Source organism: Rhopalosiphum padi, chromosome 3 (assembly GCF_020882245.1).
Source record: "Rhopalosiphum padi isolate XX-2018 chromosome 3, ASM2088224v1, whole genome shotgun sequence".
NCBI classification, from domain to species: Eukaryota; Metazoa; Arthropoda; class Insecta; order Hemiptera; family Aphididae; genus Rhopalosiphum; species Rhopalosiphum padi.
In genome coordinates this window covers 51,470,161-51,488,102 of record NC_083599.1, presented here as the reverse complement: position 1 = coordinate 51,488,102, position 17,942 = coordinate 51,470,161, and the positions used below count along the sequence as shown (strand labels likewise).

Here is a 17,942-nt window from a genome sequence, read left to right as displayed (position 1 = left end):
TTTAATAATTGTAGGATTTCTGTGTTTTAAAACAATGGTAAATTATGGTTGTGGAAATTAACGTTATCATCGCTTTTTATTATTCAGGAAAAACAGTTTTCCTTAATGGGGCCCCCTCAAATCATATTGCTCCGATGAACCAAACATTAAACTGCTAGAGTGCTAAATTCGTATAATAAATATGTCATTCTGCAATCAGCACAACTAATAAAATGTAAATACAAAAAATAATATTTTTTTAAGTTTACGTAATTTTATTAATTTAAAATTAAGATTACCCATAATATATAATATTATTTTATATTGCAAGAACACGTACAGTCGTTAAATGAAAATGTTTTTTTACTTAAGTATTATTATAACTCTTAATTTTTAATTCATCGACGCTCACGTTCTGTTTAGTATCTGCATTTAAATTACGTGATCTGATTTTTATTCCTACGACTTGAAATTGGGTTTATTTCATTCGTGCATATATTATTATGCATATCCTATATAGTATATATCCAATATGTGGTGTATTCTAACAAAACGTATCAAAATGTATCAGCGAAATAGGTTTACTAAACATAATATTATATATATATATATATACTGTATGGACTGCCCACTATTGCCGCCGGTATGAAATACAATATAACCGGTCGCGGTATATACCTACATACGAAACAAAATAAATACCTAGCAATTATTAAGATAAATAATAATAACAATTACAATTATAACTGTGAATCGCCGTATGTAGATGAGGAGGCAGATACTTGTATACGCGCACATTAGTCATAACATATATATTATATATTGTGTAGGTATATATACCTATTATGTATATACGAGCGGGGACACGACGGGAGCGGCAGCGGTCTTCGCGAATTAGTCATGTCGTTACATCCGTTATATGGTTTTGTTTCTCGACAACGGTTCCGGGTTTTCGAAAACGACCGGTAGGCGGTAACTCGTCGCTTCGTTGACACTAATAATAATATTCGCAACAAAGTATACCTATACAACTACGCGTATATGCTTATTCTTATTATAATTGTATACAGTCGCTGCGCAATCGTCGCAATGTAGTATGTACCTACTGCAAATACGCGCTTTACTCGCACATAATATTATATTAGGTACTCGACTAGATATATTTACTATATCTGTGCCCCGTGCGTATATATATTATATATTATGATATGCGCGATAACTATACGTTTTACGACGTGTTAATTTATGCGATCGTTATAACACTTATAACGATCGCGTTTAGATTTTAGAACGAGTCGACTCGGTAGTCAGACATGTATTAGGTAGTATGAAAATATCGTATAAATTCCTTTTTGGGCTAATGTGCGGATAATTTTGTTTTGATATAAACGCACGCGATCGACAAACTCGATTTATAACTCAAATGCACATTAACGATTGCGTTCGCCTAAACGTGATGGTATAATTATTATTGTTACCACCACCCGGGTATATATAGGTGTATATACGTATATATGTACCTATACGGTATACGTATTATAATCGCGTTGGTGCGAGCATAATACCGTTGTAATGGGTACACATATATGAGTGTACCAAATCAACGCACGCTCTGCTACAAGAGTGTGTGTATACACGTATTATAGAGGTACTGCGCAACAATAACAAAACAACGCGCGTTATATAAATAACGATAATATGCGTATTGTATGTGCGTTGCGTACGGTACAAGAGCGAAAAATAATAACAACAAAATAACGAAACAACAAAAACGATGACGACGTAGGCGTCGTGTCGCTGTGTATTATAATAATAATAATAATAGTAATAGTAATAGTAATGGTAATGGTAATAGTAATGGTAATAGTAATAAACCGCGCAACGCTCGCCGCTCGACGGGGAAGGGGTGAAGGTTGCGGCCGCCGAGCGGAGGCGACAGCGGCGGCCGCGGCTGTTACGGTTCGCCAAGCAGCGGTGACGGTGGCGCGTCGCCTTTGGAAGGAGAAGTCGAGGCCGAGGTTTCTTTCTCTCGCCGCTGAACTCTCGCGCGCGCCCCCTCCCCTCCCCGCCAATGCCGTAGTATTCGCAGGCGTCACGCGCGGTCGGCGGCCACTTCGGTCATACCGACGGTACGCGCAGCGCCGGCAGATTGTCCGCAGATCCGTTTGCGCGCAACGTTTTCCTCGATCCAGCTGCATCGGGTACAACGAGCCTGTCGAGATCCGCATCCGATCTCCGCGTAGTCGATACTCGCGGTGCGCATAGGGTAAACACGAAAAGCGTATCGCTGTCACCGTCGCTGCAGTGCGGACCGCCGCCGCCGCTCCTCTTAGCGTCTCGTCTGCTGCTGCGCGGTCGTCGTCGTCGCTCCGCGGCCGGACAGCCGCAGGGCCGCAGATGGCCGTCGCACCGTCCGCGACTCGCGTGAAAAACGATTTCGGTTGACATTATAGCCCGCGATCCGCGAACTCGGTGACGACCATCGCGATGGCCGCAGCCGTGGCCACCACCACTCCGCCGACGGCCGACAACCGGTGCGTCGGCGGCGGTGAACCGACGGCCGTGACCATGCGACATCAGACGACCGTCCCGCTGCCGGCCAGCGACATTCCGGCCCTGACGTCTTCGGGCAGGCGGCGCCGGCGGTTAAGAGGAAACGACTCGAATCCTGCACAGGTGTCTCGGAGTTCGACCAGCAGCTGCTCGTCGTCGCCGGTATCGTCATCGGACGACGAGGAGGACGACGAAGACGTCGGCGGCGGTGGCATGGACAGTGTGGAAGCCGAGTTTGGCGGACGCGGCGTGGTCGGCGTAAAGCCCGCGCCGGTGGCCGCCAAGCGGCTCAAGGACCTGCAGCAACACCTGGTCGATCTGGACGACTTGGAACTGCTGGACCGGCACCTGGCCATCGACGGCGTGGCCGGTGACTCGCCGCGCGATTTGGCGGACGACGGTGGAGTCGGCGGCGCCACCGGCATGGTGGCCGAAGAGCTCAGGCAGAAGAACAAGGACCTGGTGCTGGCCGCCCGTCTGGGCAAAGCCCTGTTGGCCAAAAACGACGAACTGTCACTGATGAACGAGCGGCTGGCCGAAGAGTACGGCGACAAGCTGGAGGTACACGACAAAACGTTTATAAAAATATTTAATAATAATTTGATAACGTTTATGCCGTCAAAACGATATTGGATCTACGGATGGTCTATTATTTTTTACTGGTAAATAAAATAACAGAAATTATTATATCAGTAAAAATAAAGAGAGTATCCGATGATTTAAAACCGTTTTAATTTCACAAAAAAACGTATAGTATAACGATGATGATAATAATAACGAGAAGAATGTATCGTACCTATCTGTTCCCGCGTCGTTCTTTCCCCTACCCGGAAGGAAATTGTCTTTTTTAAATTTATATTTATTATGTACATCTACAAATAGTTCCAATATATAATATGCTGTCATTTTCTCTATATAATCCGAAATCTACTGCAGCGCAACGTCAGCTCTTTACTCTTTCGCAATATCGCGAATATAGCCACATTTGCAAAAACAAACGGTTTTGTAGTAGCATATAACAATATACTCGCGTGTTCTTTGCCAATTATTTTTATCGCGCCTCATCGAAAAAAACATTTTTTGTGTTTCATCAACCCGCCATTTAGTTTCGCGTGTACTTATGGGCTCGCGCTGGGTTCTATTTGAAAACATTTTTTTTTCGCTAACTCGCCCGCCGCACGCTAAGTCGAGGCCCAAATTTTTGAGCGCTTGAGACCATCGACCGTGTTTTCAGGCTGCTGCAGCAGAGCCCGCCGACGGCGGACACGCGAGCGCGCGCGCGCGTGAATAAAACGATTAACCCGACCGGCTCCCGTATAAACGCCTCCGCGGCCGTAGCACCGCGCGAAACAATGTTCTTCGGCTCGGCAATTCGCTACAAGTGTACAACCATTTTCTACCACACTTATTATACCTGTACATTATTATGTACCTATATATGTATATATAAATCGTTTGGCAGCTGTCCGGGTCGCGCGTATTGTTGCCGCCACTGCCGAGGCCGCCATCATTGTACGCCGTTGCCGCGCCGCCGTCGTCGTCACGCTCTCACTCTTCCGACTTGGCGGCGGCGCTATTGTCGTCGTCGTCGTTGGCTGTCGTTATGCATTCGGCTAGGTACTTGGTACCTGGTGCAGCTCTATAGCCGCGAGTGAAAGCGCGTACTCGTATAGCCTCCCCCGTTCCGCGGCCCTTCCGCCCCACTACGCCGCAGCTTATATATTGCAGCATCCGTTTTCGTCGCATATATTATGTTAGGTTATGGAAACAATAACACTGTTTTACACTGCTGCAGTCTCTTTGCAGGCCAAGAGCATTCGGTGGTTGGGACATTCGTGGGGGTATGCATCACGGGTAATACGCGCATGTCATAACGCACAACATTACGATACGGTTAGGTACTTTTTTTTATAATATTATGTATAAGCCACTAGATTCCATAGTTGCGCTGTATTATTCTACTCCGTACAGGTTAAAATTAATCCATCTTTCTATAATCTTTTTCCATTTTGCAAGAGTTATGAATATTTATATAACACAAACTGCACGATTATTATGATTTATTTTATGATTTTTCACGTCTTGTAAACAAAACGATATGGAGACGTATTTAACGATTTGCTTATAAATGCTGACATAAATCCAACGCTGTTTAAGTTGGTATTTTGCTTTATGGGATTATACATAAAAAATATGCCCAGCATTAAGAAGCGGAAAGCCATAAAATTGATCATTGTTTTTGTGTTCATAAGTATTTAATTTTTTTTTAACATATTTGTAAAACATCGAGTGAGTCATATTCCTACTATATTATTATAATAGTAATATAATATGTAACAATAATAATAATTTAAATAAATTAAATAAAAATCGATTCATGTGTTAATATGGCAACCTATAGCAATTTACAAGAATTGAAAAATAAGCTATAAGCGCTAACCTAGTCTCAAAGAATCTATTGATATACAACTTTTATTAAAAGTGGTCCAGTGTAGTTATTGAGTTTATAGTATTATAAAGGGCAAACAAAGAAACATTCATATCTGTACATCTGAATTCGTCTGGCTTTGCGAATTTCGAAAAAAACACAATTAAACAATGCGCGAGATCTATCGTTTATCCAGGTGCTATTATCGCAATCTAGCCTCACTCCACCCCCCGCGATTTGGCGTTGTTGCCGACCAAGGTCTCGTAGCCAGAACGGCGTTCTGCGTATAATATATACATAGTCTGTTGCACGAGCGGGGCACGACCACGGTTGTGGTATATTATAGCTATATTGATATATATAGGCTGTGGTTTAAATCGCTCGGGTCGGATGGAACGCCGTGCCGACCCGGACGGTGGCGAAAGGGTACATTCAAACCGTGACGTAATCGACAACGAGCACGATATACGTACATTACCGTTTGACGGCTATAAAATCATTAGCAGTGCACGTGTCCTTCGATAAGGTCTTGCACGACTTTTTCCGTATTGTATATTTATAAATATATATACATATATAATAATAATAGCTAGCTAATAGCTGGGTATTATATTTTTATACACGACCACCTTTTGTTTGCGGCTGCAATGGCCGTAATATTCCATCGTCGTAATACCCTGTTATACGTGTGCAAAAATTAGCAATTTGGTTATGAGTTGGGATTAGGGAATTAGTCATAATATTAACGGATTTTCCCTTTGGCCATTAGTCGTGTTGATCACCTTCGCACACTATATAAATACGTAATGTTTATATATAGTTAGATTGCAGGTGTGTAGCGGTCAGACATAGGTACATTAAATGTGCATATATGATGCTGTGCTACACGGAGGCGTATCTGTAGCTCGGCCAAGGGAATGGCGAATTTAAATACATTCATCATATTACTATAATCCCACGTCCGACTGACACTGACACGGAATGTTCAGTATTTTCCCTACAATAATAATGATATTCATTTTAGATTATTAACGAAGCGTCGAAGCTGGTTGCAAAGTAACTACATGTAATGTGTGGATTGTATTTAATTGTACGTATACTTAAATGATTAGACTTTTTGAGTAGGAGTCTTATTATTCGAAAGTTGTATACACTACACTACTAGAGCTATATCCATCGTAAATAATTAGGTTAATTTGGTCCTTTAGAAAAGCAATTTGTCTGTAGAAGTTTATGATATGCTTAAACTTTCAAAAAAATGTAACAATTATTATATTATGTAGTATGTAGGTACTGAACATTAATTTTAATTGAAATTGATTTTGGTTATTACTTATTATCTATTTATTAGATATTTTATTCTTGCGATGACACCAATTGTTTATGTAAGAGATAATACTAGAAATATTAGATTAATTTTGAAAAGTATTCCACCATTTTTAAAACAAAAAATTTGTTTTTAACTTTAAACCATGGATAATATGATTATAAATATAATATTATTATTATTGTTCCAACTACTTATGGTTTTAACTTGTACATATATCTCAGAGACCTACTACTCGTATAATCGATACCTTCGAGTGTCGAGACCCACGAGTGTATTGGGTTGGGCAACATTATAATGTGAAATATTTGGCACCTATATGGATGGTTATGACTCATGAATCGTATTTACATAATATATAGAATATGTATATTATAATGACTCATATATCGAGTATAAACTATTCGAATCTGCGTTTCGAATATTTTTTTCTCGAATAATGTGATGATTTATGCAAATTCGCATAAACAACCATATTATTATTATTATTATATGTTAATTCCTCGTCAATCGTCATTTACATACTCGCATTATTATCATTATTACTATACTATTCCTTATATTGTGATATGCGCCTATAGTTTATACATCAACAAAACGATGAGACGCGCCGCAGTTAATTTATACATCACACCGTTTTTGTCGTTGTTTCGCTGTAATAGGAGATCGAACAGGACCGCCACCGGTTGCGCAGGCAGTTGGCACAGTCTAAGGCCGAGTGCGAGCAACGGTGCCATGAGCTGCAGGCCGATCTCAGGGACCTGCAGGCCGTGCTCGACAGCCGGGAACGTCAGCTACGCGAGGCGGACAAACAGAAACGAGCTGTGGTCCGAGAGCTCACCGACCAAAATGGCAGGTTGCAGTCGCACATCAGAGAGGTTCGTATTTATTAATATGTTATTGTAACGTACACAGAATAGTGTTATGTCGACTACGAATATTATATTACGATCGTGATAATGAGGTTATCGTACGAGTATATTACGTTCCAGCGATTCCGCTTTTGATCACATTTACGTATATATTATAATATAATATGTATAATGCAGTGGCGCAATCAGGAGGGGGGGGGGGTTAAGGGGTTATAACCCCTTTGAAATTTCTCTGAAGCCTAGTATAATAACCTATATATAATCTTATGTATATATATATATATATATATATTGTAATAATATAGCCCCCTTCGAAATTTATTTTTAGTTGCGCCACTGGTATAATGTATATATTATGGAGACGATAACTATTTTTCCCGCTGTTTTACCGTTTACTTATCGTCCATAATACGTGGAAAAATACGGTGGTTTACTTTACTCATCCGTGTCTTTAATAATATGTACCTTAAAAACGAAAAAAAAATATAATTTTTTACAAAAATGTTGTTTTAATGACTAAAAAATTATCTAAATAAAATATGGTCACGTGACCACGTGGACCATACGTGACCACGGTTTTCGATAAAGCGAGTGTTTATCTTGGAAAGAAATATCCCGAACATACGTGATAATAATATTATGTGATAAACTCGGTCTGGGATTACCGACTTTATAATATTATATTAATTTTTGTGCGCTACAGCTTTCCCAGGCGGAACAAGAGCTTCGGCACAAGTGTCGTCTTCTGGAAGACGCACAGCAGCCACAAAACGGCAGTGGCAAATGGACAGGGATCGGAGGAGTCGGATCGCCCACGTCCATCACCAACGGCGGTTCCACTACCGATTACGGGTCGCTTACGCCCGATGACTACCGCAGCCTGGACGTGTTGCGTGATGAGGTAATGCACTGGTTATTAGTTTGTCCGTTTTACACTGATCAATATCGTATTATACGAAAATATAGTAGTATCGAATTCGACAATGTTGTTCGTATCGATTCGTCTATTTGGCTCGCAGTCGGTTGTTGGCGATTAATCGATAAATCAGAATTTGGCCATTACACCAACAATCGACTTTGTCAACGTTTATATTAAATACATAATTTATAGTACCTACTTTAATTATTATTCACAGTTCATACAATGAGATAGATTTATCTATGTTTATAGTATTTTATGTTCAGCGTAATGATCGTATTTATTAACTTATCTCAGTTATTTAATATTTTAAGTACGCTTAACTGAAATAATAAGTAATAATATTAGGATTTTATTATTATTAAGTATGCACTATTTTATTTAGCCTACCTAGGAAATATAAGTTACATAGTGATATTATATTTTAGATTAGTTTATATTTTTATAAATACTTTAATTCTGATTCTTGAATTAGATATAACATTCAATAAATTATCTTTGGTATTAAATATTTTATCCAAATTGATTATTTCGGGTACTATATTATATATATATATAATATATGTATAAGTATAGTCAAGTGGGCTAGTATTTTATGCTTTAAAATAATACTAAGCCAAGGTATAAAAAAAAGACCTATAGGATATATAGACTAAACATTTAATTTATTTGTTAAAACCATAAAAGTTAAGTTAACACTTATAAAATTCCAAAAAAGTTTAGCGTTCATCACGTGGTTGACATTTTAGTGACGATGACGCATTAATTAAAAAAATTATAAAACAGTGGATTAATTTCCAGTTCAGTTATTGTATTTGTATTACGTAAAATATAACTTATGTTCTATTAGAAAAAAACAGTATAAACAAATGTTTCAAATTTTAAAAAACTTTACAAGTTATCTTATAAGTATTCTCTTTTATCGAAATTCGCAATAAACAACTTCTCGCAACCATACAGTGAATTCATTGAAAACCACATAATAATAACCAACCTTAAAATTATTAAGAATTATTTCAATTTTCTCGACATCACTAAATCCTTAAGAAAGGATTCTTATTAGTTATATCCTTATTATACTTAAAACTTATACAGACAGTTATTTACTTATATATATATTATGTATAGTATCAGTATAAGTACAAGACATATATAAATATTTCTTACTGAACAGTGTCGACTGGGTAAATTTAATGCGTAAAATAATATGGATAAAATATTATAAAATAAAAAACGGATGGTAATGACATTTTTCTAGATCGATATGAAAGCGGCCGAGAAACAACGACTACAAAAGAGGATGGCTGAGTTGCGGGCCGACCGCGATCGGTTGGCCGAACTTCTCGAACTCAAAGATCGCCAGTTAGCTGAGTGCCGGGCTGAAGCGAACCATTACGAGCATAGGGTAAGTCTGACATATAATTCCTGTTTTTATTTCTTACAATGACATATATTCGTACCTTAAATATATATACTTAATTCTTACATAGGTACATAAAATACGAGATATAATCTAAAACCAAAACATCCTAAATTGTTTTGTTAATCTTAGTTCATTATTAAAATTTTAAAGATTTGGTGAAAATTTGTTTCACATAAAATTATAGCTAATATTTATAAAATTATGTATTAATTATATTTCTAAATGCAAACGTTTATACGTTTTATATAGTAGGTAAATGCTTCGATCTTTAATTTCAAGTGTGCTCTCTGGTAGACAATTTGATAATTGAATTTAAAGGAAACTTATATGGGAGGTCAAAATTAAATATTCTCAGTACTTTTCAAAATTATCTGGAAAAACTGAAATTTTTACGGAAAACCTGTTTTTGATATATTCAATTTTAATTTTCGTTGTAATTCAAAAATAAATAACCGTAGAAGTTTGAAATATTTACCAGATTAGCATTCTCATAACTTTAATAATATTTTGACTCTTTCAATGTTATCTATACGTATATTTTAAATTGTTGATTGAAAATAATTAATAAACACGTACATATATATATTTCCTTATAAAATATTCTTACGCAATCAAAAAATGTAGAAATAATGAAATTACATGGTTATCCCTTTTTTTTATAATCATTTACATTTTAAATAATATATAATATACATTGACAATGTACATTCTAACAAAATTTATCAAAATCGTGAAAAATTGCCAAATACTTATTTTATAGTAAACAATATTAAAATTTTTTTCAATCTTAGTAGACTTAAAAAATTAATAGATATACAACGTTAAAATAATTCCAATGCAATATTTAATTTCTCTCTGATCCAAGCACAATAAACCAATAAAGTGAATTTATGTTTTACAGAATTATAAATAAAATATTGAAGTTAAGAAACAGTATATCTATGTGCTTGTATACGTCGGATTTTTATGATATTTAAAAAATGTTATGCTAGTTACGCAGTAGTACTTATATACAATATCAAAATTAATAATTCTCATATTATATTTTAAAGTAGCGACAAAATTGCCTTTAAATTTGATAAAAGTCGTTATTTTCAACATTCAACATTTTTTTTTTTAATTTAGTTAAATACTCGTAATGACGAATGTTAGAGAAGGTATATAAAGTATAATGACAACACGTAACATAACACAACATCACGTAATTAAAAAAATAGACGGTTTTCATAGTATGAACTACCTAATTCTAAATTGCACTTAAAGTTCCACTAATAGATATATATGGTTACGGCGGTGACAAGAAAATTCACATTCAAGCGACGTTTATTTAGACTCGCAATATATATTATAGTTGTTTTTTTTTTTTTTTTACCACATAATATCGTGTATTATCGTTGCGTGTTAATGTCTGGATGTGTTTGGTTATAATATACCTAAGTACTTACTATATAAAATAATATATAATACCTATTTTCACCTAATACATCGTACGTGTTTTTCTATACAGTCAGCTATGTTAGCCAAGCAATTGGACGACGCGCTCTCGGGGGATTGGAGAGGACGAGGCGGGAAGTGCGCTTCGTGTAGCAGTCACGCCAGCGGTGCGGCGACGGCGTCCCGGGCGAATGGCGCCGGCGAGACCGAATCGCAGCCCATGTCGCTGTTGGCCGAGTTGGAACAAGCCGAGGCGGCCAACACGCAGACGGCCGCTCGTCCACAGCCGCCGCCGATGGTCGACGTGGACCTGACGGCAGATCACCAGCCCAACGACCACGCCAACGACTTCGGGACGGACGCCGAACGGTTGGTGACCCGCCTGTGCGATGCGCTCGAGCGACGGGCCGGCCACGTGGACGCGGTGTCGCCGGAGTTGTCGGCCAGCACCAGGTACCGGTTGCTGAAGCTGATGGGCTGTGGCGGCGGCGGTGATGGAAGTGCGGCTGGCGGAGTCAAGTCCACGGGCGCTGTTGACCTGGCCGAGCTGGTTCGCAACCGGGACGGTCGAGTGGCCGAACTCACGTGCGAGGTACGTTCACCCATAGAGCTCAACGGCGTTTTCGCTATAAAGTTGTATAGAAAAGAAAAGCTCAAAAAAAAGTTTTTGCCCAGTTTTGAGATCGGCTATTGAGGCAATATCCCTAAGTACCCATTTATCCCCGAAAAAAATAATTTGACAGTTGACGATATTTTATACAACTTAAATCGTAGAACTTAATAATGATATAGCCTAGTGCGTTCATGGCCTGATTTTCAATGTATGTGGTCGTTGTGCTAAGACTCTTGCAGATCGGTTAGTTAATACCATTTGATTTGAGGTGTACATATGTAGGGGAGGCGGATTGATTTTTATCTAAATATGACATTGAGGAGGAGGGAATACACACTTTCGGTTGTAATCGTCAATCTATTCGTATTAATTATATGTCAAATATATAGTAGAACCATATGACAACATTTTTTGTAGAAACCTTAATCATATAAAAATTTACGTATTATAATATTTGCATGAATATGGCCAGTAAGTCTTACTGAGTAAGAGGGTATTTTAGGGGTTCGACACTCACTGCTCCCGCGTCCCGCCAAACTTCCACACAGTGGGGCTGTATGCAAACCACAAAAAAAGCATACTCTATAGTCTATTGATAAAAAAAGACTGTACGCACACTAACTAAAAAAGTGAAAAATATACCTCGGATCCCCCTTTGACTTTTTGGCAGTCAGAATAAATAAGAGATGCTTTTAATGTCTATAAATTACACAAGTTTGTATGATAATGAATAGTATATGGTATAGACCTTCAATTATTATGACGACCGGTGAACAGAGGATTTTAAATAACACAAATAATATTAATAATAGGTACTCAAATGGTCAATGTTGATTCAGACGAAATAAACACGGGATATTCAAAATTCATACACAATATAATATCATGTATAATTATTTTAAGTACTATAAGTAAAATTATAAAAACTATAGTCTACCTAGCCAAGGTAGTTGAACTTATAATACGCACGAACATGAATACTGAATAGAATAAATGGATTGGCCTTGGCTTTATTACCATGCCACCTGGGTATTAAAATAATTATGACAGATAAATTCATTGATGAGTTAAATTTAAAAAACAGAAAATTGAGTTTTGCTTTTGCGTTGTAGTCTATATAGATGTTAATAAACATGACTTAATAATATAATAAAATAATAAGTAATAAACTAATAACGTTTAAATGTCATGTAATTATATATTTGTAAGACTGTAATAGTATTGAGCATATATTTGGTTTTAGCAAAACATATTTAATCTTTCGAATAACCGCGATTTTATTTGATTTTGGTGAGGTATTTCGTTTTTATAACGTTATGAGGTATTATTATCACAATTTTAAGGAAACACGGATGATAAGGGTTATGGAACTCTCTACGAGTTAGTGAGTTTTGGATAATTATTAAATGTACTTTCCCCCAAATAAAAACCCTACGCTATTGATTCGATTCCTTTATTAATGAATGTATTATATTCGATCTCTGCTCTTTAGATTTAATGCAATTTGTGCTTCTCGTTCTTGTATTATTCGTCGTTGTGATAGGGAGACGTTTTTCCAAATTTAAATTGGATTTTTTAAGGTATAGATTTTCTAAAAAATGTTCTTATAAAATGCCGTATACAAGATAGTATTTGATATAATATAAATAACAATAATAAAATTGGCTTCTGAATAAAGCAAAGCATTTCAGCAAATTTTCTTCTATATTAAGTAATATAATTTGAACTTTGATTGAATAAAAAAAAATTCCTAACGGCTGCTCGTTATTATAAAAAAAATCTTAAGTTTTTTCGTTCTGTTCGGGGTGCCACCACTGGGTGACTTCTCCCTCCCGTCAATCAAAGGCCATCCAATTTACTTATTGTATAACTTGTAAATGCAGATTATAAATATATTAAATTTTGTTTCAAATAAAAAAAAGTTTTTTCGTAAAAAGTTCTTTCATCATATTTTTAAACTTTACGATGTATAATATGACCACATAATATTATATGTACACATATAATTTTCGCCATTGTTTTCTGTCTGTTCCCCTAGAATCGATCTATTATAAACATTTGTACATAAATATCAAATATAAAAAAAAAATATTATATATTAATTTATTTTATATACTTTTTTTCTATTATTATTATATATTGTATTGATTTATCGAAAAACTTTTGTTTTTGTACACAAAGTTGTCCGTGAGAGACGCGGAACTGCAGGCGGCCCGCGAGGAACGTGATCTGGCGGTGAGGGACAAAATGGACGCGATGCGGATTAAGTGCGTCCGGTGCGGTGATGCGGGCAGCGGAGAGCCCGCCGATGCCACTTCCGGATCCAACACCGACGAGAAGGACGCGTCATTGATCCCGGAACTGCTGAGGAAAGCGTGGGAACAGCGGGACGGAGCGGTGAGGCGAAAAAACGCAGTGCAAGTGCAGCTAGCCCGGACCCGAGTGGACGTGCTGCAAGCCAATGGTCAACTGATGGAGGCCATCGGGCAGAAGGTGGAACTCAGTCAACAATTAGAACAGTGGCAGGTCCGTATTTCAGCAAATATTATACGATTTACAGCCTCGAAATTGCACTGATTTTTTTTACAACAATTTCAGTTGACATTTTCTTAGCTACGCGTACAACGTATTAGTGTATTACGTAGTGTTATGTGTATAACCTCGTTGGTAGTTCATTTTGGTACTCGGCAATCATTAAGATTTGAAAAATACAGTCATCCAAAAACTATATTTTTATTCTATATGATTTTTGGAGTGCCGAGATATGAACTGGATGGGTTATATTTACGATTTCGTTCGAAATGGTCGAATAGTCATAAAACCATATAATTTCTATAAATAATGCCTATGAATAAAAATCAAAATTGTACGAAAAAAGTCTAACGTGTCACGCTATTAAGTATCTATTATCTTAATAAATTTAATGTATTTTTAGGTTTTTATTGTTTTTAAATTGTTGTAAACGACTTCTCTATATTATCTATATTTTTTGTTTAATTTTACAATCGAAAGCAAGGTTCTTTTCTATAAACACAATTTTGCCACGTATTAAGTATAAATATTGCAGAATATTAACAGATTGTTTATTTTATTATATATCAATAAAAATATAAAATATTAATACATCAAAAAAATTCAGATGATCTGTGGTCAGCAGACGAAACACAACTTTTACATGATACTGTTTGCAATTTTACTCCGCTCATCAAAACTTAAAATAACATGCATATTAATAAAATAGTAGCTATTTGTACGATCTTCGATATTTTTACATGAAGTGTTTAGAAAATAGAAATATGAGTATATCTTTCTTCTGATTATGAAATCAAAAACATAGGCTGTCATTAAAAAAACCTAAAACATTACACAATTATAGCAAGCGATAAAAAAACAAGAAGATGTTTTCTTTTGTACGGTGTCAATACGTTAATACTGATACATGATATTATGTATATATATATATAATATATGTACTTTAAACTTTTACTAGTATATAAACATATAATTACTTAAAAATAGCAATAATCGACTTAGAAAATCAGTCTGTCAAACGGATTAAATATCGTTAAAAATATTACTTCGACTGTATAATATAACAATTAATTAAGTATAAATGTAAATAAAATATAAATTTGTCGCAGGAACGTTCGAAAATTAATCATTGTTGTATAACACGATTTCAGATGGACATGCAAGCTCTACTCGACGAGCAAATGCGCAGGAAATTGCTTGCTCCACCGGCGCAATCTTCGGCCGGAGGTGCGCCCGAATTCGGTGGCGGAAACCAGCAAAAGTGTTCCGGCACCGGAGGGTTCCCGTCGATGTCGGCTTCGAGCTTGGGAAGTCTCGGGTCATCGGGGCTGATGAACTCGTTGTTGATGATTGCCGGCGGCGGAGGAAATACAAACAGATGACGCGGCAGACAATAATACGAGAAATATCGGCCGTGCACAGGCCTGTTCACCTTTAGACAATAATATATTATAATATTTGTAACATGTATATAAAAGTAGTGGATCAAATTCGCGCATTAGTCATTTCGCATCCAATTGACGTTTGAAACGGACGGACGACAGTTTAGGATTGTTTTTTTTATTATTTTTTATTTTATTTTCGATCCGGCGTGTTAACTTTAGTCGTCGTCTTACTTATAATATAATATTTATTATACTTATTGGTGAGATGTACGACCTTCCGTTCATCATCCATCTACATTCGCCCCGTGAATGCTTGTTTTATCTATTATAGACACATAGTTTTTATTTCCCAAGTCTGCGTCAAATCCACACAAATTTCAAACTATGATAATATATAATATTATGATGTCTTCGGTGTCGTGGACATATGAGTGTCATTTTCTAAAATTATTTTGGTCTCTGATCGTGTCATAGACCCTTTCCAGAAAATTTATTAGTGATTTGTATGTATATACCTAGTATGTTTGACGGTTTGTTTCGGTTTATTGGCTTATATTGTATATATTTTAGACTGCAGTATAGTGCTGCAAAAACTAGTACAAAATATTTATAACAAAAGTTACCTCACGTGAGCACACTCATTGATATGATATTATACGTCATTATATATTTATATATTAGGTATAGGGTGAAGAAGTTTTAGGATTTGTCTGAATTATTACTTACTCTACACATCATAGGGTTATGATCTTATGTTATTATAACTTGTGTCTTTTATAATATCATCTGTATCAAATATACAATTTTAATAATAATAATATATTTTGGACGTCTCCGTGATTTTTACTGCCCATTTTGATCCTATAAGCTTCTTTGCCCAATATTGTACTTAGATATCGGGTATAGGTGTATTGTACATAAACGATTATTAACTAATAATATTATAATATACTTTATATACTTATGTATTATTCGCTAGGTACTTTATAGATACTATTATATAAATCTATGATAGGTATACAATTATGGTATTATTGGTATTGATAATCGATAGGTATTTCAAATTATTGTACCTTACACTATATTGAAAAAATTATATTATATAGTATTAAGAGCACGTTCACCATTATATTTACAACCAAGTACAGTATTGTAAAAAGAAAATTTGACATCATATAATCACATATTATTCATAAATAAATAAATGTACCTACCTATCTGTATTTGTATACTAAACAAAAAAATAATAATTTTTTTTACCTGAATAAAATTGTTTGTATGAACATATTTTTATTTTTTGTATTATTGTATACTTATGTTCTCTGTTCTGTATGAATTACATTAAACTGTATGTATAGATGAGATAGGTAGTTTTGAACAAAAAAATAACCAAGTAAAATTGTTATACTTCATTTAAATTTCAAATGTTTATTAAAAATTTATATTATGATTTTAATCAATATTTAAAAAAAAAATTCAAAAATTTCTAAGAACTATTATAACTTTTAAATACGTTGTTAAAAAAGAGAGAAATATTTTGGAAATAAATTGTTATATGCGTAAAAACTGTAAACATAAAAGTTTGGTAATATTTAAAAGTATCAGCTGTTGGCGGTTATTCATTTTTTAATTAAAATAATATATCACTTTTAATTTCACCTAAAAACTCTACAAATTTTTTCTATTTGTGTATTATTTTTTTCCAAATTATTTAAAAAAAATACTGGAAATACTTATTTTTAATCCCCATTCTCCAGGGTATGTATAAATAAAGTCAGTTTCATACCAGAAAATATATTGAAGTTTTGTCATAAATGATCAGTTGAAACTTTCAAAAATTTGAAAAGTATTTAAAACGTATAAGAATTTATATAATTAATATAATTAGTATTTATAATTCATTAGTTACACTCCCTCTATTACATGTAGGTCTGAATATAAGTTTATTTTGCACCATTCGAAGCATATTTTTCAAAATTAAAATTGATATAAATTATTAATTAATCATTTAGTGTTAAAAATCAATAAATTAAAAAAATATAAAATGCCTTATATTTTTATTACGTCTCACGCAGTATTAAGGATATAAATGTTAAGTTTGCATATTAATAAAAAAAAACTGTTGGTTTCACTAAAATGTAACTATTTGTGGGCAGTGGGCCGTGAGTATTTAAACAATGTCTCCAATTAAAAATGTTTTTTCAAAACTTAAAAATTAAATAGAAAAAAAGAATGTAACCATTGAATATTTAGATACCTACTAATATATTATGCCAAAACACAATAAGTAAAATTAAAATTGTGTATACACAAAAATATATATATATACTTAGAACATTGATTTTATAATATAAAATCAATGATTTAGAATAATGCATATTATAAAGTAATTCAATTTATAGGGAAAATAGCAGAAAGGGTGACTATCAAATGATAAAGCCCTACTAACAGAAGCTATTAGTAAATTATTGGTTAGA

The 17,942-nt window shown here is 35.1% G+C and overlaps 1 protein-coding gene across 1 annotated transcript; it reads left to right on the top strand.

Annotated features, from left to right (window-relative positions):
* The first annotated feature begins 1,942 nt into the window (after positions 1-1,942).
* LOC132924550 (bicaudal D-related protein homolog) lies at positions 1,943-16,752 on the top strand. Its single transcript, XM_060988927.1, has 7 exons — positions 1,943-3,093; positions 6,950-7,165; positions 7,863-8,060; positions 9,337-9,483; positions 11,009-11,527; positions 13,730-14,074; positions 15,232-16,752. Exons 1-7 carry the CDS (start codon positions 2,467-2,469, stop codon positions 15,460-15,462), a joined length of 2,283 nt encoding a protein of 760 aa, XP_060844910.1. The 5' UTR covers positions 1,943-2,466; the 3' UTR covers positions 15,463-16,752.
* Positions 16,753-17,942: the final 1,190 nt, after the last annotated feature.